We start from the raw sequence: 25,097 nt of genomic DNA, 5'->3' as shown, positions 1-25,097 counted from the left end.
TTGTTTAGCCCAGGCTGGCCTCAAACTGACTTACAAGCAGCACCTTGAACTCCTGACCATCCCACCGCTCCTTCCCCAGTGCTGGGGTTATTACAGGTGTACTACTAATGTCGGCTGTGCATCTAGCCAGGCCTGCACGCTCCTCTCAAAAAGCTGAGGAGGCAAGCCTGCAAAGATGCTCCGTACAAAGGAATGGGGATTGAGCTGGAAACAAAGGCAGCCCTGAAGTGAGGCTCTGATGCAGTCAGGTGCTCTAACACTTACTTGAGTTGTCTATTCAGTTCCTCAACGTAATTCTTTTGGTCTAAGATGGCAGCAATTTGAACATTCCTGTTGTGGGAGGAAAGGGTAGTTTAAAATGTATCTAAAGCATCTAGAAATGGTTATAAAACTCACGGTGATAAAATACGGCTTGGCTTTTAACACAGGCTGTCACAGCAGAAAATTGGGCCCTAGGAGCTCTGTGGACTGAGTTACTTGCTAATGTATCATTCATACATCTGAAACAGACCCAATTAGATAATAAGCCACCGCTGTCACAAAATATAGTTATTAAGGTGTCTCTCATCAAGGACAGATTACCAAAGCTGACCTGTCTAAAGGATTTTCCCTGGCTACCCTGTAGAGCTTTTAAAGGAAGTAGGGAGGGAGGAGCAGAAACCACACCAAAAATAGACAGCACAAGTTCATTTGCAAATAGCTATGCAAAGCTACAACCCCTGGGTTACCCCTAGGTGGGAGTAGGCGGAGCGCAAGTCTTTAATCTTGGCACTTTAATCTTGGGAGGCAGAGGCAGGAGGATCTCTGTGAGTTCGAGGCCAGCCTGATCTACAGAGCGAGTTCCAGGACAGCCTCCAAAGCTACACACAGAGAAACCCTGTTTTAAAAAACACAAACAGCCAGGCAGTGGTTGCAAGCACCTTTAATCCCAGCACTTGGGAGGCAGAGACAGGCGGATCTAGGACAGGATCCAAAGCTACAGAGAAACCCTGTCTGGAAAAAAAAACAAAACCTAAAACTGGGAAATAAGGAGGAAAATATACCTTTCTTTGTTTCCGATCTCTTCTTCATTCTTTAAATACATTGAGAAATCAATCACTCCAACCTGAAATTAATAAACAGATTTTTATTTAAAGAGAAGAAATCCTTCTCCACAGGTCTGGTGTGAGGCAGTCTTGTCCATCCATCTCCACAGGCCTGAGAGATGATAGCAGCATGCTGTGGGCATGGCTAGGAGGGCCTTCCGGTGATGTTTCCATCCTGATAGTGCTGACCTCAAGCAATGGTGTATCCCTTGCCCAAACCTGAAACCTGAAGTCTCCAGGGAGACTTAGGACTATGGCAGGTGCGACTACTGGGGGAAGCCACTGCTTGGACCGGCGCCTGAAGGATCCATTTGGCCTTGGGCCTTGCCTGTTATTCTCTGCTCTCTGGCCGACCTTTCTGCCATAACGCTCCCTCCTCACCACAGGCCCACAGCAAAGGGCCAGCCAGTTAGAAGTCTGAAAATAAACCCTTTCCCTCCTTTGTGGTGATCTAAATGACAAGCATCCTCACAGGCTTCTGTATTTTAATACTTGGTCCCCAGATGGCATCACTGTTTGGGGAGATTATGGAACCTTTGGGTGGTACAGCCTGGCTTAAAGAAACGTGACCATGTGTAAGCTTTTGGGGTTTACAGACACACCCCATTTCCCATTCTCTCCCTCTGCGTGATCAGTCGGCTTCCTTTTCCTGTGGTCATGCCATGCCTTCCCCACCATTAAGGACTCTAGCCCTCTGCAACCCTAAGCCAGAATAAACTCTTTTTGTAAATCTCTCTGGGCATGGTAATTCATCATAACCACAGACAAGTAACTAATACTTAAACTGTTTCATTTTTCTTTTCTTTCTTTCTTTCTTTTTTTTTTTTTTTTGTTGTTGTTTTGTTTTTCAAGACAGGGTTTTTCTGTGTGTAGCCCTGGCTATCCTGTAACTCATTCTGTAGACCAGGCTGACTCAAACTCACTGAGACCCATCTGACTCTGCCTCCCAAATGCTGGGATTAAAGGTGTGTGCCACTACCGCCCAGTTTTTTTATTATTATTATTATTTATTTATGTATTTTTTTTAAGATATGAGTGCTGTCTGCATATGGGTATGCATATCAGAAGAAAGTATCAGATCCCATTGTAGATGGTTGTGAGACACCATGTGGTTGCTGGAAATTGAACTCGGAACCTCTCAATGAGGAGCCGGTGCTCTTAACCACTAAGCAATCTCTCCAGGCCACTTAAGCTGTTTCTATCAGGTGTTTAGCTAACATAGCATGCAACTGAATCTTGCTCGGTAAGTGTTTAGCAGCACCGTGCGCGACTTCGAGGAGCCACTCGGACCCAGGAAGAACCACCTGTAATGAGAACGCTTGTCTTATTCGTGCTCACTCACCTGGGAGTCAAGGTCCTCGCCCTTCACACACAGATTGGCATCAATCACGTTCAGACCGACCAGCAGCCCAACAATCACGGCTCCTTCCTCCTCCATCATTAGCGCGTGGTACTCATAGAACTCGCTGGGGACATCAGAACAGGGACCGTCATCACCAGCCGACCACTTAATGGAACACCTCCCCTCCCCCACCTTCCATCTTGGAGACACGGAACTAACCTAATTTCCTCTAAAGTGCACTCTGAACACTTAACTTGTAAAGAGGCTCCATGTCTCCACAGGAAATTAAAAGAACTGAAGGAGATAGAAAAGAAAGAACGACACCGAGGGAAGAACAAGGAAAGCAAGAGAAGAAAGGGGTAACGCTGGGCATGAGCGCCTATGCCTCAAATCCCAGTACTCAGGAGGCTGAGATGGGCGTTGCTGTGAGTTCAAGGCTACCCTGCATCACAAAGTGAGTTCAGGTCAGCCTGGGCAGAAAGTTAGAACGTGGCCTTTTTTCTTTCTTTTTTTTTTTTTTTTTTTTAGTTTCTCAAGATAGGGTTTATGTAACCACCATGGCTAGCCTGAAACTCGCTCACGTAGACCAGGCTGGCCTCAAACTCATAGAGATCCGCCTGCCTCTGCCTCCCAAGAGCTGGGATTAAAGGAGTGTACCACCACTGCCCAGTAGACCATGATTTTTAAAAAATTATTATTGTATATGTTTTGAGTGTTTTGCCACATGCGTACGGTGCCCACAGAGGCTATAAGATGGCATCAGAGCCCCTGGAGCTGGAAGCATAGACAGTGTGAGCTGCCATTACGGATGCTGGGACCTGAACCAGGCTTTCTAGAAGAGCAGCCAGTGCTCTTAACTGCTGAGCCATCTCTCCTGCTTGTGGACCCTTGTCTCAGAGAGAGTCGGGAGAGAATGAGGCAACCCTGAGGCCTGGAATACAATTTCTCAGGACTCAGTAACTGCTGCTAGCCCGATGACGACACTCACAACCAGAGCTGAAATTTCAGCCCCCAAGTTCATTAAGACCTTTGGAGCATCTGGCTGTGGCAACCTTTAACCCCAGCACCTGGTAAGCAAAGGCAGGCGAGTCTCCATGAGTTAAAGGATAGCCCTAGCCAGCCAGGGCTACACAGTGATACTCTGTCACAAACAGATTTATTTTATGTGTTTGAGTATTTTGCTTGGGTGAATGTATGTGTACCATGTGGATGCCTGGTGCCTTCGAAGGCCGGAAGAAAGCACTGCACCCCAGAATTAGATGGCTGTGAGCCGCTGTGTGTGTCCTGGAAACAGAATTCCGGTTCTCTGCAAGAGCAACAATTGCTCTTAGCCACTTAGCCATTTATCTAGTCCTCTAAGTATTCTCAATGGGTAGATAATTATCCACTAAGGACACATGGATAGAGACAGTCTAAGAAGTGTCCACGCCAGACCTGTCCCCAGGCATGGTGGTCACCTGTATCCTAGTACGAGGAAGATAGAGGAAGGAGGATCAAGAACTCAGGGTCATCCTTGGCTACACAGCAAGTTCAAGATCGGTCTGTGCTATCTGAGACCCTGCTGAGAGAGAGAGAGAGAGAGAGAGAGAGAGAGAGAGAGAGAGAGAGAGAGAGAATACTGCTGAGAAACCCCAAAGCTTCAACTATGGCCGCTGTCATTTATCAAATAGAAAACCTGAGACATGAAACCAGAGTCACAAACTAAACACAGGACGGTTTTCCCAAAATACCAGAGAGGCAGGCCGCGGGAACCAGGATAAGGGTCGTCCTGGGCCCGCTCCCTTTGAAGACCAATTGCCTTGCTCTGTAAGCTGTCTTCAATATCTGATCTTCAATTAAATCATGCTCAGGAGATAGCTGAAGCATTTGTTTGGATATTGAAGATCTTAAGAAGAAATGTGCAATTAAACCCCCAAGTCCCAATGCAAATTTGTATCCAAAATTACAATTCAGAGGAAGGGAATCAACTTGGAAACATGCTTAGGTTACCCCATGTCAGGGGATAAAAGGCAAGTGGTATTTGTCCTAGGCTAGCTCCTCACTGGTGCTAATCACTGAGGTGTCCTTTGCTTTCTCATTTTGCTCTTCTCTTATTTTATGGTATTTCATAGCCCTTTCTTCACCTCTTTTTGGATGACAAGCTATAAATGAAATAAACAAGCATGGCTTAGTGATACTGACCTCAGCAGCTCCCGCTGGATAATTAAGCAACGCAGGTAATCGGCCATTTTCTTTTGCATGAGGGCTAATCGGAGCCATGCCCTAGCTCGACCCAGGGGGGTCCTGGAAAGAAGAACCAACCAGTTAGAAAAGTCTTAGGGCTAAAAACCATAGCCACCTGCTCCTTATCTGTGGAAGTATACATGCAAAGAAAAAGGCATTTTGTCACGTTTGTTTTTTTTAATCTTTAGAATTAGATGCTGGGGTGTGTGTGTGTGTGTGTGTGTGTGTGTGTGCAAGGCAGACCCACACTCTTTCGACCAAGAGGGCACATGTGGGAAGCAAAGACTGGCCTTGGGATGGCTTCTCCATTTTACCTTATTTTTGGATGTGGTCTCTCATGGAACCTGAATTATGCTGCCCAGTGGGGGTTTCTGGGTTTTGCCTGTCTGCCTACTCACCTGGCAGCACCTAGTTTTTACACGGGTTCTGAAGATATAAACTCAGGTATTCATGCCCGTGTAGCTCAGCACTTCACCCACCGAGTGATCTCCTTGGTCCTCATGCCACCTTTAACCCTATTTATGTTTATGGGTGTTTTACACACATCTGTATGTACACAGTGCCTAGAGAGGCCAGAAGAAGGCACTGGATCCCCTGGAACCTGGTGGCGATATAAACAGTCGAGAGCCACCATGTGGGTGCTGAGAAATCAAAGAGCCGAGACCTCTCTCCAGCCCCATAAGCTAGTTTTTTTGAGCAAGCAATTCTACCTCTGAGAGGTCAGCAAAACCTGCTCTGGTAAGGTGGGGTTTTGGTTTTTTGAGATTTTTATCTTTATTTATGTATGTGTTTGCCTGAATAGATGCTTGTGTACCATGTGGGTGCAGAACCTGCTTGCGGAGGCCAGAAGTGGGTGTAAGAACCCCGAGACTAGAAATACAGATGATTGTGAGCCACCACGTGGGTGCTAGGGTCGAACACAGGTTCCTTGGAAGAATGGCTGCTGCTCTTAACCATTGAGCAACCACTCCAACCTCAAGTTATTAAGTACCAAAGTACCACTGTAAGCTTTGGAGGAAAGAACTCTCTAGAACATTACCTCTATAAGAGGTATTATACCGCAGAGGAATGGGCCTTCATGTCTACAATGACACATCTACACCAGGGCACATGTGCCTTTGAGTGTCCATGTGCAAACACACACAGGCACATACAGACATAAAATGGGGAGGGAATGACTAAGTCATCTTATAAAGATTAAGGGCTGGGGAGACGGCTCAGTGGGTAAAGGGTGCTTGCCAAACAAACCTGATGGCCTGAGGTCCAGCCTCAGATCCCACAGTGCCAGGAGAAACCTAACCCTGAAAGTTGTCCTCTGACCACCATGGCACCCACATGCCCTCACTCCCACATATACACATCACACATATGTACTCACGTGTGAGCGCACACACACACACACACACACACACACACACAGACACACGGACACACGGACACAAATAACAATATTTAAAAGTTAAAAGAGTGGCAGAGCCAGACATGGGCGCACAGCTTTAATCCCAGCACTCTGGAGGCAGAGGCAGGCAGAACTCTGAGTTTGAGGCCAGCCTGGTCTACATCACGAGTCCCAAGACAGCCAGAGCTTCATAAAGAAACCCCGGCTCAAGAAAACAACAAGCTGGGGCTGGAGAGATGGCTCAGAGGTTAAGAGTACAGGCTGCTCTTCCAGAGGTCCTGAGTTCAATTCCCAGCAACCACACGATGACTCACAACCACCTGTAATGGGGTCTGGCTCCCTCTTCTGGCCTGTAGGCAAACATCCAGACAGAATGCTGTATACATAATAAATAAATGAATCTTTGCTACATACTGTCTCGCCAGTGTAGCAGAAATGCTGACTGGACGGGCAGGTGTTGCCGGAGGATTGGGATCTGTACTTCTTGGAGCTGTGTTCCAGGCAGTCCCTTGGCAATCAGTTGTGGTGTAATGCCACCTGAGTCGCCATTTATACTGACTCAACCTGGCTGTCCTTGGCCATATGTCTGTCTTTTCCCTTGTCTGTGTGTTCTTTGTGATCCTTGCATATTGCTAACAGATCAGACTATTCCAGGCAGTTACGAATACAAACAAGACTGTTGAGGACATTTTTGAGTTTTGCCACACTATTCATTAAAGCCTTTAAGGAAATAGCCAGTTCTGGAAATAGGGAAGTCATCGTTAAAATAATTCCTTAATGATGTGGAGCAAGAGGAGTTGCTCTTATCAGGAGAAACCTTAGAAGCCTTCTGTAGGAAAACAGCTGCAGCAACACTAGATGTTTGCCTGAGAATTACGTGCGGGAGGCCTATGCAGCCTTCATTATGGTCAGAATAAACCTAGGTTAATTACAACATCTGACCCTGAGAGCCGGGGAGGGAAGAAAGTTGAGATTTATGGTATGAGACCAGTTTCAGACAAGTTTGAGATCATGTCTTTAAAATTTCCTAGCAGAAAGTTTTCCCAGGAAGATAATGGCCTTCTCCTCTCACACCCCAAGATATTCTGAGCACAAGGTCACTTAGCCCAGCCAGCCGCCTGGTACAGACTGGGCGAAAGTCCTTGTGCCCAAGTCAAAGCATTTTCAAAGATTCTTTTTGTAAACTGTTTTATGCTTTTTTTTTATGATCTGATGATGTATGCCTTTGCCAAGTTCTTTGTTTGTAAAAATATAAAAGCCTCGCATTGAAAAAGTAAAATTGCAGCAGCATTTTCAAAATACATTGAGGGTGTCTGCCTGTCATGCCTCTGCCATATCCTGAAATCTCCTGTCCTTTGTCCTGTTCCCCCACGGTCTGAGTGGCTCCCCTGAGCCGGTCCGTAGAAAACCTTAAAGGAAAAAGAAAGAAAGAAAGAAAGAAAGAAAGAAAGAAAGAAAGAAAGAAAGAAAAGAAAAGAAAAGAAAAGAAAAGAAAAGAAAAGAAAAGAAAAGAAAAGAAAAGAAAAGAAAGAGAGAAAACAACAAGCTCACGGTAGTCGCACAAGCCAGGGTGGGGAGGTGGGTGGTGCAGAGGTAGACAGAGTTCTGTGAGTTTGAGGCCAGCCTGGTCTACAGAGTGAGTTCCAGAACAGTCAGGGCTGCACAGAGAAACCCTGTCTCAAAAAAAAAAAAAAAAAAAAAAAAAACCAACTTTTCAACATTTATGATTTCTGAGCCCAGAATACACCAGCTCTAAGTTTTTTCTTTTTTCTTTTCTTTTCTTTCTTTTTTTTTTTTTTTTTTTTTGCTGGCCTGGAAATCTCTATGTAGACCAGGCTGGCCCAGAACATACAGAGATCTACCTACCTTGGCCTCCCCACAGTGACTAATTCTTAATTCTTGATGAAGGGACTTAGGGAAATTTAACGAAGGAAACAATACCTGCTGAGTTACAGACTGGGCGGGGCTTTGGGAGAAGAAAAGGAAGCGGTGCTTAGACTGAGGATCAAGAGGCCGACACATGAACGTCTTGGGATGAGCAACCATACTTACTTAAGGCCAGGCAAATCCCGGACACTTGCTCCGATTTCCTCTGCTTCTGGATACAGCTTCTCTACCAGTTCCAGAGGGCCCCAGATAGTTTTGTTATAACTCAAAAATGATTTTCTCACTGGAAAGAATACAAAGTACAATTTCAACTTGTGAAATGGGATAACATCATCTTAAGTATTTAGCTAGAGATCTAGAGAGACGGTTCAGTGGCTAACAGTGCCTGTTCTTCAGGCATGAGGACTGAGCAAGTCCCAGCACCCACGTGACGAGCTGGGTATGGCTATGTGTGTGCCTGTAACCCCAGCATTGGAGGATGGAGATGGCAGTCCTGAGGGTTTGCTGGCTAATCTGCCCAAGTGAACCTATGAGCTTCCAGTTCAGTGAGAGAGCTTGTCTCAAGACAGACAGACACTGTCCTTCTCTGGCATGCATACACACACACACCTATAATCCTAGCTCTATGAGAGGCTGGAACATGGAGATCAGAAGTTCAAGGTTTGCCTAAGTAACTTAGTGACATCCTGTCTCAATATAAAGGAAAGAAGGCTGGAGACAGACCTCAGCGGTAGGGCATTTGCTTAGAACACACAAGGTCGAGGTTTAACGCCTAGCATTGTCAGAAGTAAGTTAATGTGTACACACATATGTACATACACATACACATCTTGGCTGGTCTTTCATATCAGGAACATCCAAGTAAGTAACTAAATGACGGCCTGTTATGAGTCAGTAAGGACAAGTCTAGTACGAGTCCCGGAGAAACGGCACTAGTAGAAATGTGTGCAGTGATGCTAGGAGTGGCAGGAGTGTTACTCTAGGGTGTGACGAAGAAAAGAGTGAGGTAATGCTGCAGAGTGGTATAAACATGAGGCAGAAACGACCAGAAGACGTTCTCAAGATGATCTGCTAGAGACTCTGTCGGAGAGGCGCCGGAGAACCTCTACAGCATCGAGAATCAATCAATCGATCAACGAGCAATCGATCAACGAGATATCGGACCAGAGATCTTCCAAGAGCCAGAGAACTAGCTCTTGCCAGTGGATCAAGACTTGCTGATCCGGAGGTCTACGTCGAGAGCCACGAACCGCCATCAGGTCGTATACCCCAATGCCTTATTAGATAGAATATAGTAATGCCTTGTCTAGGATTTAGAAATATATACTGGCCGAGGAATGCCACCTCGGTGTGATAGGATTGGAGTGGAAGTGAATATGTGCTTGTGTGATATTACATTTTTGTTTGTGATAGTGATACTTGCTTATTGGCTGTGCCAGAACGATTATAAGATCTTGAAGTGCCTATACAATAAACTTAGTTCGGACAAAGCAGAGAACTGCAATCCTGAGTGTCATTTACTTGCAGACCTCCAAGTAAGGCCAGAGGGCCCACTCAGTAGTGCTCGCGACACGGCCTGAGTCTTTCTTTACCAAAACCAAAATAAAAAGATCAGATGGCCCAAGCAGGATGACCTCCGTAAGTCTATTTACTAAATCAAGCACAAAGCCAGGTATGGGGGCACACACCTGGAATCCTAGCCCATGGGAGGTCGCGGCAGAAGAGTCAAGTTTAAGCCTCCCTGGACTACAGAGAAAGTTCAAGATCAATTGGGAAACTCTGCAGTATCTTGTCTCAAATTTATCTGAAACGTTCAGAGTTCTGAAGGTAGAGGAGACTGAGTTCAGTGGCAGAGGCCAGCCTGGAATGCACGAGGCCCTGGGTTTGATCTCCCGCACTAAAAGCAAAGGAGAACGTAGTAAAGGTGCCTTCCTTCTAAATACATGCAGCTGCAGCTTTCAGTCGGACACCATTTGGGCTGGGAATACAATTCGGTTGGTAGACTGCTTGCCCACCATGCAGGAAGCCTTGGGTTTGAGCCTGGATTGCCATAGCCTATGCCCATAATCAGGGAGGTGGGAAGTTCAAGCAGCAGGATCAAGAGTTCAAGGCTAGCCTGGTCTACAAAGCGAGTTCTGTCTGTGTGTTTAGGAGAATCAAAGTCACAGATAGAGACTCAGCCTCAAAAACCCAAAACAAGCAAACAAAAAATAATTCAAGGTCACCAGGTATAATTGCAAATGTCTTTAATCCCAGTGCTCAGGAGGCAGAGACAGGGGGATTTCTGTGAGTTTGAGGCCAGCCTGGTCTAAGCCAGGGATACATAGAGACCCTGTCTCAATCCCCCTCTCCCACCCCCCAAAGGTCACCCTCAGTTACATAGCAAATACTCTACAAAAGAGACTGAGTCTCAGGCTGTTATTGAGTACAAGGGCTTGGTTCTCAACCATCTGGGGTGTTCCAGGGGATCTGATGCCCTCTTCTGGTGTTCTTGAGCACTGCATGCAGGCAGTGCACAGGCAAATGTAATCATTAAAAGAAAACAACCGGACCTTCAGGAGATACAGTGTGGCTATCATACGCATCCCCTAAGCAAGGACAGCCACCAAGAGCAACTTTACTGTGGGGAGAAAAATCACCAAGACTAAAATGGCTTTGCAATGATGCATAAAGATAAACCTGTGACCACAGTGATCTGTTATTCACTGTGGTTATAAAATAAAAGATAATATTTCCTGAAAATAATTTAAACTTCAACTATTTCCCCCCCATCTCTTCTCTTTTTTTTATTTTTTTATTTTTTTTTTAACTTCAACTATTTTGGCAACAATTATTAAATTCCAGTTCAGCAATTTAGGGGAGAAGAAAGAATTTTTATTACTGCTATTAAAAAAACAAAACAAAACAAAACAAAAAAACCCAAGCCAAAACACAAAGAGAGGCAGGCTGGAGAGGTGGCTCCTGGGTAAAGCATCCCCCTGCGAGCTTGGCCCTGAATTCAACTCCCAGGTCACTCAGTGGGAGGGAAGAACGAATCTGGTTCCTGCAAGTTGTCCTCTGGCCCCCAATCACACCCTGGAACTGTGGATTCCCTGATGCAATCACAGCACCTGGGAGACGGACTGAGACGATGGCTCGGGGTAAGGGAATGAACTGCTCTTTCAGAGGACCTGAGTCGGCTCCCACCACCACCCGCAACTCCAGCTCCAAAAGATTCAACGCCTTAGGCCTCCCGTGTCCGCATTCATGAATTTGCACCCCTGTCCCCAGCAAAGACACACATAATTTTAAAAAGTTTAAAAATCCTTTTAAAAACTTTCTGTGGGCTGGACAGTTAAGAGCCCTTGCAGCTCCTCCAGAGGGTATAGAACTCAGTTCCCAGCGTTCAGGTCAGAAGGCCCCAACCTTCTCTAACCCTCTTCGGGCATCCTTGGGTAACCTCTCTCTCTCTCTCTCTCTCTCTCTCTCTCTCTCTCTCTCACACACACACACACACACACACGGCATACAGACATATACATCAGGTTCTGCTGCCGTGAACACCCCAGCCAATACAGGCGGCCTTCAACTTCCGCTGTAGTTCAAGATTGTCTTAACTACCTGATCTTCCTGCCTCCACCCTCCATGAGCTGGGATTACAGGTATGTACTCCTAAATCTGGCTTAATTGTTACTTTAAGTCAAAGGATCGTTATTACCCAGTATATATTTAAAAGCTGACTATTAAACAGCAGGTTTGTCATTCTGTGTCTGTACAGGTGCATGTGGAGGCCAGAGGTCAACCTTGGCTGGCATTCTCGAGAGCCATCCACCTTGGGTTTTGAGGCAGTCTCCCCTGCTGGGACCATCCCCCACTAAATTAGCTGAGCTCCAGGGATCCTCCTGCCTCCGCCTCCCCAGTTCAGGGATTACAAGTGTGCTACAACGTCTAGCTTGCTATGTGGTTACTAGGAATCAAACTGAGTCCTCAAATTTAACTGACTGAGCTGCCTTCCTACATGGAGTTGTGAGTTGCCCTCTGCACAGAGAAGGCTCCTGTTGGGGACCAGCCTCAATAAAAATACCACTGTTTCAGCCCCTGGAAAGTTTGGGGTACATGCCAAATACCAGGACCATGGGCTATTTGTCATGTCCTTATCTCAAAAACAAAACTACCATCCCAGCATGGTGGAGCACATCTTTAACCCTAGCCCTGTGAAGGCAGAGGCAAGTGGACTTCTGGGAGTTGAAAGCCAGCTTGGTCTACACAGTGAGTTCCAGGCTAGCCAAGGCTACATACACAGAGACCCTTAAAGCCCACACATTTCCCACGTAACGACCTTCCATATGAGCTGCGTAGCAGAGGGTCATCCTTTTGGAGGTCATTGTTTCTATGGCAACTTGGAAGGACAACTTGTGGAGGACACTTTTTCCACAGTCCCCATGCACTGAAGACCTTTCTAGCGCAACAATCTGTTGACTGATTTCTTCAACAGGGTTCAGACTACTAATGAGTTCGTGCCAGCACCACCACTACATTTCAGTTCCAAAAGAAATCTAAGGCTGGGGAGATGGTTTAGTATGTAGAGGCACCTGCCCTTTGACCTTTATGTTCGTGTGCATGTGCACGTGCGTGTGTGTGTGTGTGTGTGTGTGTGTGTGTGTAAATAAATGTAATAATTATTTAAAAATTACCCAAGAAAATAAAAACTTGTTCAAGGGTGAACATTTAAAAAACATGTCATCAGGCCAAGCATGGTGGTACACACCTTTAACCCTAGAGCTTGGGAGGCAGAGGCAGACAGATCTTTGTTGAGTTCAAGACCAGCCTGGTCTATATAGTGAGTTCCAGGCCAGCCAGGATTATACAGGAATCTAGCATGTTTTTCACCAATTATTTTAAAAACATTTTCTTTCTGAAGATCATCTACTAGGAAATTAACACATTCAATTTTTTTTAATTATTATTATTGTGGGTATGGGTGTGGCATGGCCACAAGAACTTCACAGGGTTCTTTATCTCTCTCTTTCATCCTAACCTAGGCTCCAAAGAGCAATCTCAGGACGTTCGGCTCACGTGGCGAGGCCTTTACTCACAAAGCCATCCCACTAGCCTGGCAGTTTCTTAAAATGCAAAATAACAGTAGCTACAGTCTCAAAGCCACATCTTTAGGGTGCAGAGAGAGGGGCTGTATGGAGAAGTGATTTTCGAAGTCTCGGGATACCTTTAAGGCCATGTTTCAGGCAGTGCTCCATAACCACGAAGAACTGCTGCAGAGGGGGGTAGTCCGAGTCCAGGGTGCGGCCAAAGCTCAGGGCAGACTCAATGAGCCCTTTGATGCTCAACTTAGCCATGTTTAACAAGTTGGCTCTCTCCACAGCTGTGGGGTCTTTTGTAGCTGAAAAGCACAAGGAAAGTCCAACGTCACTCCCAGGACAGGACAATGACAAGCACACACGTCTGTCCCGGCCCATGGGAACCAACACTGTTAGCTTTTCTGTGGTTGCCAATCAGATATCACCTCAGACCAAGGTGCCATGACGTGACCTCCTTATTTCTCTCGCACAAGCCACAGCAAAATGCCATGTCTGCTGCGGCCCCTACACTCAGGTACGCACTATTAAAAGTGTTTTTAAAAAATCAGCTGTTTACCCAACACTTCAAACACTGTCAAGTGGCAGAAATATTTTCTGCAAAGATGATAAATCTGAGATGCGAAAAACAAAGCACTTTACTTAGCTAACATTTTATAATCCCCACATAGCTCTTGGCGCAGGGGTGCGCTTTTAATCCCAACATTTGTGAGGCAGAGATGGGTGTGTGTGTGTGTGTGTGTGTGTGTGTGTGAGAGAGAGAGAGAGAGAGAGAGAGAGAGAGAGAGAGAGAGATCTGAGTTTGAGACCAGCCTATGCTATGTAGTGAGACATGTTTAAAAACAAACACCTTCAAATAAATGACAAATCAGGTGGTTAAGGCGTTCATCAGATCGGTTTACGCTGTTTAGTGGAGCGCTGTCTTAAAACTAAACAGCTGGGCGGGAGGCTCATTTCAGAACTAGGGAGCCAGAGACAAGAGGATCTCTGTTCTTCCTGCTCTGCATAGCGAGCTCCTGGACAGCCAGGACTATAGTCATAGGGAGAACCTGTCTCAAACAAAAGTCCATTTTTCTGGTACTGGGGGAAAAAATAAACCAACCAAAAAAGCAGAGTTCCCCGTGCTCTAGTCCTCTATTATGATTTGGATTTCAACTCTCTAGGCTGAATCCTGACTCCGAATCCTCCGCAATCTAAAACTGGCAGGCTGGATAGTGAAGGATCTTCACGCACCATCTCCTCTACTCGGCCCTCTACTCGGCGGTGGTGTGATTCCCTCTCCCCATTCCCACCCTCGCGGTGAAACCACCTGACGTTTCATAATCGGCAGCATTCTCTTTTTAGAGTGTTCATCACAACCTGTAACCTGCAGTGGACAAGCCTAGGAGGGCGGCTGTGCAGCAGAGGCCGCAGGTGGAGCCGGCAGCCGCGCTCCCGGCTCCCTAGAGCCGACCCGGCTCCCTCGGCGTCCCCAGCCTGCACCGGAGGCCCCCCGGGGCGCGCTTCCGGGGCTTGGGCACCGCACCGATCCCCTCCCCAGCCCTCCGTCCACCACCCGCGAGACTGGGAAACCGTCTCTGTCCCCGGACGCCGCGGTCCCCGCCCGTCCATTGGCCCCAGCAGCCAGGCCCCAGAGCGGGCGGGGCGCAGGGATGCGGGCGGGCGCGCGTTGCCATGGCGACCCCGGGAGCCCCCTTGTTCCCCGATGATTGCGCGGACCCGGCGGTGGGTGGTGACCCCCGGCTGCTGCCCTTACCCATGGTGACGGTGCGTGTGGGACACGGGCTCTCCGGGCGGGTCAGCAGCTCCCCGCAGGCGCGCCGCGGCCACGGCGTCTGACTCTGCTCGGTGCGGTCACAGCGCCCCTGGCGGCGGGAGGACGCCACGGCCGCACGAAACCGGTCCCCGCGGACCATCCCCGCCTGAGCGACCCTGGCGCGACAGGGAAAGCGTGGCGGGGACCTGGAGGTGGGGCTCTGGGGCTGCAGCACAGCGCCAAGGGTGGCTATAAAAGGGGCCTCAAGTCACTTGCAAACGTTTTATTCACGCAGGTTGGATGGGCTTAATGGAACGCACCGGGCGGCTCCCTTTGATCTTGACAAACCCGGAGCAGGCCGCCAGATTTTAGGAAACCTCATACCACTAACAGAGTCGGAACTGTATGCAATCCCAGCATTTAGGAGATAGGAGTTAGAAGGATCCGTAGTTGAAGATCAGGCTCAGGGACATAACGGGTTTGAAACCAGCCTAATCTCAAAAACAAGACACTGCTAGTCCCAGCACTCGCGCAGAGGTGGAAGCCAGAGATTGCTGGGAATTTAGGGTTACTCTGAGCTACATAGCAAGTGCCAGCTCATCCAAGACTACTGTCCCAAATGACAAAATGTAATACTTTGTAGGAGGGTGTGGTGGACCTCTAAATACCAACTCTTAGGTGGAAGCAAGATGACTTGGAGTGCTTTGATTGCTAAAATTCCTTTCCCGGAGGAGGCGTAAACAAAGTCTGCCCAACCCTTCTAAAATCCTAAGGAAAAGACGGAGCTACATTCGACCAAAGCCATTCACCCTGAAGAAACAATAAGCGATGGGGAGACGTGTGGGTGATCTTGAAACTGTATAGATGATCACACACACACAAACACACACACCACCCACATGGACAGGACACCACAGCCAGAGATATACAGAAACCCTGCCGAGGTAAAAACAAAAACCTATCCATGAAATCCACAGCTAGGTAGAAAAATTGCTTTACTTTCTTTAGCTGTTTCTTACTTCCCCATACCTAGGAATAAAAGGACATTTCATCCCTTGCCTATAGCGATGGGCAGGCCTTACAGAAGCAAAGGCAGCTGTTAATACCTCACAGCCCACTACCCTCCTCTCCCCTGCAGGCGGCTAGGATCTCCAGGCTTTCCAGAGCAAAGGTCAGCAGATCTTCCGGATGCCTGGCTCCAGATGACATGTCTTTAATCGTTGCCAGGAAACTGTGGAAGTTCTGACTTAGCTCTGCTCCCTGAGGACTGGGTAGCCATCAGGTTAGGGCTGGCTACTATGTCTTCACGCTGGGATTAAAGGTGTGTGTGCCACAACTGACCAGCCAGGGTTACCTTAAATTTACTTGAGTAAAGTCAAACTTTTTCTCTAAAATTTCTCAAAATTTCCACCACTGGGTCTAGAGATGTGGCCCAGGATTTGTGCTGGATCTGATCACACTGCAACAGAACCCGGAACTAAACTTAACGTTTCTACCAGCTGCGTGCAATTTTGACTGTTCTCTCTTGGGATGCTCGGAAGTGAGAATTTCCCTATTTTATTACTGTCTTGTAGGTATGTGGCTGAATATTGGGCTTATTCTGTATTTATGTTACTGTGGGGACCACCTTTCCTCATGGTTGGGCCTTATTTATGGTTCGAGATTTGTTTTTTGTTTTTTTAAGACTTATTTATTATGTATACAGTGTTCTGCCTACACACCAGAAGAGGGCACCAGATCTCATTATAGATGGTTTTGAGCCGCTAGGGTCCTCTGAAGAAGTCAGTGCTCTGTTTTTTGTTTTTGTTTTTCAAGACAGGGTTTCTCTGTGTTGCTTTGGAGCCTGTCCTGGAACTAGCTCTGTGGGCCAGGCTGGCCTCAAACTCACAGAGATCCACCTGTCTCTGCCTCCCCAGTACTGGGATTAAAGGTGTGTGCCTCCACTGCCAGGCAGAGCAGCCAATCCTCTTAACTATCTCTCCAGCCCACTTTCGCAATTTGTAAAGACCTTGTTCAAGTCTTTGATCTTTTCCTCACTATCTTAGATTTACTATTCTATAGGAGTCTTTTTTTTAAAATATATTTATTTATTTATTTATTTATCATGTATACAATATTCTGTCTGTGTGTCTGTCTGCAGGCCAGAAGAGGGCATCAGATCTTATTTCAGATGGTTGTGAGCCACCATGTGGTTGCTGGGAATTGAACTCAGGACCTTTGGAAGAGCAGGCAGTGCTCTTAACCGCTGAGCCATCTCTCCAGCCCTCTATAGGAGTCTTACTCTTACTTGCTTTGCCGTGTTCTCATTGTCCTCTGGTTTGTCCCTCTCTCTCCTACCATGTGCACTCCAGGATCTAACTTAGTTCATCTGGCTTGCCTTTACCCTTGAACCTCCTCCACGGCCCTGGTTTAGTTCGCACTTTTCCATGTGTATAGGTGTTTCGCTGGCATGTATGTCTGGGCATCACACATGTGTCTGGGGCCCAGGTAGGCCGGAAGAGGTCATCAGATCCGTTTAAGACTGCAGTGCACCCACATGGCAGTTCACTGGCTGTCACTCCAGTGACCTCCAGTGCATCCAGTGCCACCCCCACACCAGGTGCACATGCAGCACACACAGACATACAGGTAAAACACCCATGCACATAAAAACAAATTTTTAAAAGTTGAAATACGAACTGACTTGTTCGCTTTTCCCTTCTATAAATGATGAGTAAAAAGGCTCAGGAGTCTAAGTCCTTCCAGAAAAAGCAAGTAAGATTAAGTACATATTGCATAGGACCAGGAGAGCATTAGGCACGGCAGCACATGCCTGTAATCCCCCGCATTAGACATTTCTGCAAGGTTTGGGGCCAAGTTGGTCTTCATAGTAAGTTCGGGCCTAGCCATGGCCATTTAACAAGATCCCTTCTCAATAGTCAAATAAATAATACAAAATGTACTACAGCCATCAAGAAGAACCTTGGAGGACACACAGGGTCACTAGAGATTGGGGGTGTAGCTCAATTGGTAGCGTGCTTGTCTCAGATGCATGAAACCCCGGGTTCAATCCCCAGCACGGTATGAACTGTGGGTAGTGTATATTTGTGATCACAGCTTTCAGGAGGAAACGGGTTAGGCTCGTCCTCAGTCTGAGGCTAGACTCTGACTCAGAATGGGGAGAGGGGGCTCAGCAGCCTCTTCTAGGAAACTGCCATTAAAGTGAGGGGAGAAGGGGAAACATCAGAGGTCAAAACGAACTGTTACCAAACCAGGCCTGTTTTACCTGACAGTCACCCAAACCGTCAGTTCTGCAAATGTAGTCCCGCTCCAGCTGAGGATGGAGACAGGTGAGCAGGTTAAGTCTGTGAAGGACAGGCCCCCTGCGTGTGGGAAGGGAAGCGCAGCGGCTGGCAGGCACTGCTCTATGAACCCACCTGGATTAGCATCATGGCCTACTCCACAGCATCTTACATGCCAGACCCAGCCTCAAACTTGTGATCATCCTGCCTCAGTCCTCCTGAGTGATGAGATTAAAATTGGTTTGCAGGACTGGCTAGACAGTAACTAGGCCAGGCTATGTGGGTTAAGTCTCGGGAGGAGCAGTGGTTGTCGATGACAGCTGGGCCAGAGAGGAGTCAGGTGAAGCTAGTAAGCCAGGGGAGATTTTCCCTTGTTTTCAAGTAGGTCCCAGAAATGGGGCTGCTGAAAGGCTTTTATCTTAATGGGCCCTTGCTCCGACACACACAGCATTGTTGAGGCATAGAAGACCTCATTTGGGCTTAACTCCAACCCCAAAGCTCAAAGCACGGAAACATCTATGCAGAAAACATATAACTCTTTCACATAACTAAGTGACAAGAATTGGGACCGGAGGTGGCTCAGTGGTTAACGGCACCTGTTGCTCTTACAGAGAGCCTAGGTCTCATTCCCAGCACCATGTTGGGAGGCTCACAACTGACTGTAATTCCAGCTCCAAGGCATTGCCATCCTCTTCTGCCCTCAGAAGGTGACTGTACACACTCACACACATGTGTACATACGCACACCCAATTATAAAAAAAAAATAACAATCATCTGTAATGAGATCTGGTGCCCTCTTCTGGCCTGCAGGCAGAGCACTGAGGATACTGTATACATAATTAATAAATAAATCCTTAAAAAAAAAAAAAAAGTACTCAACTTCATTTGGAAAAGCAAAAAACCCAGGACAGCCAAAACAATCCTGGGCAATAAAAGAATTTCAAAAAAAAAAATAACACACTTTAAAAATCTTTCTGTTCGGCTCCTCCCGGAACTGAAATCATTTCCAGCTTCCGACTCTCATAACAGCCTAAAGATATTTAAGCAATGATAGTTAACTCTTCCATCTGCTGCCAACTCTCTTCTTGCTGGGTGGTGGCGCACACCATTAATCCCAGCACTCGGGAGGCAGAAGCAGGTGGAACTCTCTGAGTTCAAAGCCAGCCTGGTCTACAGAGCGAGTTCCAGGACAGGCTTCAAAGCTACAGAGAAATCCTGTCCTGGAAAGCCAAAAAACCAAAACAAATACACGAAACAAAAAAACCTTTCTTCTTTATGCGGCTTTGGTCAGGGTGCTTTATCTCAGCAAGAGAAAAGTAATCGATACAGTATGAGCAACATTTCACATATCACCGTGGGAAAAATGCTAGACACCAGAGCTTGATCAATACTCAGGGGCAGAGGGGGTAGCTCAGTTGGTAGAATGCACACGCACAAAGCCCTGCACACCAGGCATGTTAGCACGTGTCCTGTATTACCAGCACCTTAGAAGCAAGAGGATCAGAAGTTCAAGGTCACTGGGATCTGGGAGGCCCTATTTCCACACACACAGAAATCATTTAACAAAGAGGGACTCAGTAAAGTCTATCAGTACAAAACAATTTATTAAATCATACTTTAAATAATAAAAAGGTAGAAGAACCAACAATTTAACAATTAAACTTCCACTAAGTGAGGTAGAAGCTTTGCCCTCCAGGAGACGGGGGCCCTTTGTGAAAGTCACCATACATGTAAGTGTTATATTTTGAAACATCTCTACAGAAATGGAAAAACTGAGTAACGCCCCCAAAGAGGCAAATCGAGATGAAAATGGGGTGTAAACTGGCATCAATTCAGAAAAAAACTCCTTCTCAAGAAGAATTTGTTTTCTATCAAGTCCTCCTGATGTTGAAATGCTGCATTCCAAAAATTAACAAAGGGGACAAGAGAAGACGGTGATTAGGGAGCAGAGGAACGAGAACCAGCTGGAAGCCACCACTCACGGATGCTGACACTGGAAAGCAAAGCAAGGAAAAACGAACCCAAAATTCAAAGTCATCATACCTGTACCCTTAACCCAGAGCGAGCGGCTTTAACTGATGGGAACGAGCCAGTGTACCCAATCTTTTACATATAACTTCTCTGACTCTGGAATTAGACCTGGAATTCTATTTTCTTATTTGAGATCTCAACCTTGGGTTATAACTGAAACTCAGGGGTTAAAGTGCCAGACCCAATGCCTATCCACCTTTAGAGGTGGGAAAATCTTAAACACCTTCCTTGATCAAATACAGATACACTTGAAGGACATACAAATTTAGACTTTCCAGTTTAGGGTACACTGGTACTTTGAAAGTAAAATTTTATGTGGTGACAGAATTTCATGTTTAACAAGATTACACTAAAAAAATAGAAAAGAAAAATCTGGAACGTTGAAAAGAATACAGTCACTTCACTTTGTACCTTTAGCCAATAGTCATCCTCACAGTTTAAGTGTAGCATTCCCAGCAAACCTAAGCTGGACCATCAGGTCACACGCTAGTGCCTATGACTCTGGAGGCAGGTGTGGCGTGCTCATTCTCTCTGGAAATCACCCAGAACGTGGCGAAGGCTCTCATGCTCCCTTGGTGGAAGGTCCACGATGTAGGATAAGTTAAGGAAGACACGCGATGAAGATTTCCCTGTGCACCGCACTTGTGGTGCACAGCTACAACCTCGGCACTCGAGCCCACATCACTGTTTGGTCTACAGGAAGGTGGACCATAACCTGGGATCCAGGAGACCCGACGGGGAGGGACAGGAGGAGGAGAGAGAATAGTCTGCTCGAAAAGTCCGGAAAGCCAGGCGTGGTGGACCATGCCCGAATCCCACCAGTCAGGAGGTGGCAGACAAAGGGTCAGAACTTCAAGGTCACCTTCAATTCAATTAGAGTCAATTCCTGGCCAGCCTGGGATACTTGAGACTTTACCTCACAGAATAACCTGCCTGCAATGGAACCAGGAGCCAAGTGTCCTGAATACCTTCAATCGAGTGGCTTTCCACCACCCAACGCTGCCGACCCTTTAACATAGTTCCTCCTGTTGTGCTGACCCCAAGCACAAAGTTATTCATTGCTACTTTGTAGCTGTGATTTTGCTACTGTTAAGAACGGTAAAGTAAGGGCTGGAGAGACGGCTCAGAGATTAAGAGCATTGCCTGCTCATCCAAAGGTCCTGAGTTCAATTCCCAGCAACCACATAGTGGCTCACAACCATCTCTAATGACGTCTGGTGCCCTCTTCTGGCCTGCAGACATACACACAGACAGAATATTGTATACATAATAAACAAATAAATAAATATTAAAAAAAAATGGTAAAGTAAATAACTGGTATGTGGGAGATCTGATATTCTACCCCTGTGAAAGGGTTGCCCAACTACCTGCCCCAAAGGAGTCCTGACTCACAGGCTGAGAATTACCGCTTTAATTCCAACTCTCGAGAGGCACAGGCAGGATCTGTGTCCGTGACCAGCCAGGGTTTGGCCGGCCAGGGTTTGAGAGAAAGACCGTCTCAAATAAGCAAACAAACAAACATAAATAAATAAATGAAATAATAGAAATCCAGGCATTATGGAACACGCCTATAACTCACCAAACAGGAGGGCCTATATAAGCTCTGGCTGTCCTGGGATTCACTGTGTAGGCTGGCCTCAAACTCACAGAGATCCACCTGTCTCTGTCTCCCAAGTGCTGGGACTAAAGGTGCGCACAGTTCCACACTACACCCAGTCTGACAGTTCCAGTTCCAGTATGATTTACCTTGTATCAGCAAGAAAAAAATACCCGTGGCTACGGACCAGAAGGGACAGCCCATTTCTGTACACACTGCTTCTAGGTGGCAGATCAGGCCCTTCCCCCTCCCTTGCTCACTGCACAGACCACCCTGGTCCACCGTTATGTTACTGGTGGGTGAGCATGACTTCCTAGGAAACGGCCCCCTTCCTTAGTACACGGCCAACAGCAGTAAGGCCTGCGTGGCCCTCTGAATGAAGAAGGATATTAACTGCTCTGCGTTCAGATGGTGAAAGAGCTTCTCCAAGGGAGGGAAGCGTTGCAGCGAGGACACGCTGCCCAGTAGCACCAGCTTGTGTTTGGCTCTGGTTAGGGCCACGTTGAGCCGTCGCCAATCTTTCAGGAGCTCGCCAAGCTGGAAGAAAGAAAATTTCTAATTATTCAAGTTGTGTTGTATGTTTGAATTTGTTGTAACCAAGGGCATGGTTTACCCTGAATGATTTTAGCATTTTTTGTTGTTGTTCTTCTGCTTTTCCAGAGTTGGTCTCTAGTCACCCACCCCTCACTGACCTCAAACTTGCTATATATTCAAGAATGGCTTTGAACTCCTAATCCTCTGCCTCCACCTCCCAAGTACTAGGATTACAGACTGTGGCTCTGTTACTTGTTCTTTTGTGTTTTGAGGCAGACTCTTGCTATGTAGCCCAGGCTAAGCTCCAATATAAGACCTTCCTGGCTGGGCGGTGGTGGCGCAGGCCTTTAATCCCAGCCACCGGGAGTCATAGGCAGGAGAATCTCTGAGTTCGCACCCAGACTGGTCTACAGAGCAAGTTCCAGAACAGGCTCCAAAGCTACAGAGAAATCCTATCTCGAAAAACCGAAAAGGAAGGAAGGAAAGAAGAAAGGAGGGAAAGAGGGAGGGAGGGAGGGAGGGAGGGAGGGAGGAGAAAATAACATAAGCAAAACAAAGAAACCAGGAAGTATCTCTGGATTTGAAAGTATCTTGTGTTATAAATGCTCCAAATGCAATGGCGAAGTGGTGAAGTAATTCAAGCTTCCACAAGCAGCAAAGTCAGGTGTAATGTGAGAGACGGCGGAACATGATCCAGCCTTAAAAACAAAATCCTGATGCATGCCATATTGTGAATCAACCCAAGAAAAACAAGTCAGTTTTCACAGAGAATTTATCTTTTCACAGAGATAACTACTGTGAGAATTCGGGGACAGAAGAAAGAACAGTGGTTACAGGCATGCGAAATGGACAGCTATTCACAAAACGAAACTGCCTCTGTGGATCCCTTGCACAGCCTTGTTTCAAAGCACTGAGCTATACATACAAAAGCGGTTAAGATGGCTTCTGTATGGCATGGGACACACACCACCAATCCTAACCTCATGGTGGAGATAGGAGGGTCGGGTCTGGAGTTGCTTACAAAGTGAACGACAGACCTAGGCTAAAGAACATGTCATCTTAAAATAAATGAAAAACAAAGTGCAGGTTAAAATGTCTTTTGTTTGACACAGGGTCTTAAATGAAGCCTCAGAAATCCTCCTGCCTCTGCCTCCTGATGCCCAGTTTATTTCTGTATCTTTGTGAGTGTGAGTGTTGGCGTGTGTGAGTGTGACAAGGGTCCCGGGTGCATGGATATGGAGGTCAGAGACAACTTCAGGTGTTCCCCCCACTCAGGCATCTCTACATTTTTGTTTGAGATGGAGTCTCACATTGGGTCAGACAGGGTCACCACACAAGCCAGGCTAGCTGACCCACAGGCTTCCAGAGATCCTCCTGTCTCTACCCCAATGTTGCCTTCACTGGGATTATACGAGTTCATGACCACAACAGCATTTTACATGGGAACTGCTCAGGATCTTACACGTGGGAGGCGAGCTCCTCACCAGGGGGTATCTCCCATGCCTTGTTCTGATCATTTTTATTAATTGCAAATATAATGTGTGTCAGTGCACGTGTGCTACAGGCACATGAGTGAGGCGTATGTGTCAGTGCACGTGTGCAATGGCACGCGAGTGAAGTAGGTGTATCAGTGCACACATGCTATGGCACATGAGTGAAGTATGTGTGTCACTGCATGTGTGCACACAAGTGAGGTATGTGTGTCAGTGTATGTGTGTTATGGCACACGAGTGAGGTGTGTGTGTCAGTGCACATGTGCTATAGCACGCGAGTGAGGTCAGAGGACAACTCTGGGGAGTCCGTTCTCTCCTTCTCCAATATGGCTTCTGGGCAACAACCACAGGTCAGACTTTAGAGTCAAATGTACCTAGCAGCAGTGGTGCACGCCTTTCATCCCAGCCACCTCAAAACTCAGGAGGTGGAGGCAGGTAGATCTCTGAGCTCAAGGTCAGCCTGGTCTACAGAGCTACACAGAGAAACCCTGTCTCAAAAAAGAGTCAAATGCTTTTATCCACGGAGCCACCTATCTCCCAAAACCTCCCAATCGCATACACCTTGTTTTTAAACCACAATTTAAAAAGAGAAAGAGGGGAGGCTGGAGAGAGATGCTTAGTGCATTAGGGCACTGGAATTCCCAGCACACACAGTGTAGCTCACAACCGTCCATAACTGCAGTTCCAGAGGATCTGATCTGACATCATCTTCTGGCCTCCAGCGGCACCAGGCACACACACTGGTACACAACATGAATATAAAATAAATGTTTTTTTGAGAAAGAGAGCTAGAAAGCAGCTCTCATAGTGAGCTGCTTGCCTGGCACTGATGCTGTGAGGCGGGAGGGAGGCAGAAAGAGCGCAGATGAATTAGCAAAAAGTCAACTCACAGTTCCATCCTTATTACTCCTAACGAAGGACACCAGGATGAGACTCTTGTCCCTTCCTTGGTACTTGTCCACTGTGTTAACTTCGACCGCCCCGACAGAAGAGCGCGCCAGCAAGTCATTGATGATCCTTAGCTGTTGACTGTACGGGGCAATGATGCCAATATTGGAAGGGCTGCAGCCAGCCTACGAGGAAAACAAACATGATTTAAACAGAACACCCTGATTTCTAAGCTCGTTAAGCATTACTGAACTTATTGCTAAATATTTACATTTTTTGCCTCAACTTTATAAAACATTTTAAATTTTCATCTTTTGCACACGGATGTGGCTTGTATATGTTTGGGTGCCTGTGTCTGAGGGGGATGGACGCCTGTGGACGTGGAGGCCAGGGGTTGGTGTCGGGTATCTTCCTTGATCTCTCCATCTTAGACAAGGAGGCAGGGTTTCTCCCTTACATCCAAGTTCACCAATTTGACAAGTCTAGATAACCAGGTTTCTCCATCTCC

The 25,097-nt window shown here is 46.9% G+C and overlaps 2 protein-coding genes across 4 annotated transcripts in view; both read right to left on the bottom strand.

Annotated features, from left to right (window-relative positions):
• The window catches only part of Rufy2 (RUN and FYVE domain containing 2), a 37,114-nt gene extending 22,190 nt beyond the window's left edge, over positions 1 to 14,924 (bottom strand). Inside the window, exons 1-7 of one of the 3 annotated variants that reach the window (XM_087898179.1) lie at positions 14,765 to 14,924; positions 13,140 to 13,313; positions 8,102 to 8,219; positions 4,609 to 4,710; positions 2,428 to 2,551; positions 1,044 to 1,105; positions 265 to 330 (exon numbers count right to left, since the gene is read on the bottom strand). In XM_087898179.1, the coding sequence (XP_087754305.1) occupies positions 265 to 330; positions 1,044 to 1,105; positions 2,428 to 2,551; positions 4,609 to 4,710; positions 8,102 to 8,219; positions 13,140 to 13,313; positions 14,765 to 14,924 (806 nt within the window). Of the gene's footprint in view, positions 1 to 264; positions 331 to 1,043; positions 1,106 to 2,427; positions 2,552 to 4,608; positions 4,711 to 8,101; positions 8,220 to 13,139; positions 13,314 to 14,317; positions 14,455 to 14,764 lie in introns of those variants that run through there. The other 2 variants (XM_087898181.1, XM_087898180.1) reach the window with 2 other exon arrangements.
• A 4,705-nt stretch (positions 14,925 to 19,629) lies between these two features.
• Positions 19,630 to 25,097, bottom strand: part of Dna2 (DNA replication helicase/nuclease 2) — a 31,075-nt gene continuing 25,607 nt past the window's right edge. The window contains exons 19-21 of the mRNA XM_048451603.3: positions 24,592 to 24,774; positions 22,065 to 22,211; positions 19,630 to 20,668 (exon numbers count right to left, since the gene is read on the bottom strand). Of these exons, the coding sequence (XP_048307560.3) occupies positions 20,600 to 20,668; positions 22,065 to 22,211; positions 24,592 to 24,774 (399 nt within the window). The 3' untranslated portion in view covers positions 19,630 to 20,599. The remainder of the gene's footprint in view (positions 20,669 to 22,064; positions 22,212 to 24,591; positions 24,775 to 25,097) is intronic.

Source organism: Myodes glareolus, chromosome 18 (genome assembly GCF_982192425.1).
Source record: "Myodes glareolus chromosome 18, mMyoGla1.1, whole genome shotgun sequence".
In the NCBI taxonomy this organism is placed as follows: domain Eukaryota; kingdom Metazoa; phylum Chordata; class Mammalia; order Rodentia; family Cricetidae; genus Myodes; species Myodes glareolus.
The sequence above is the reverse complement of the archived record's forward strand: the minus strand, read 5'-3'. Positions and strand labels throughout refer to the sequence as shown.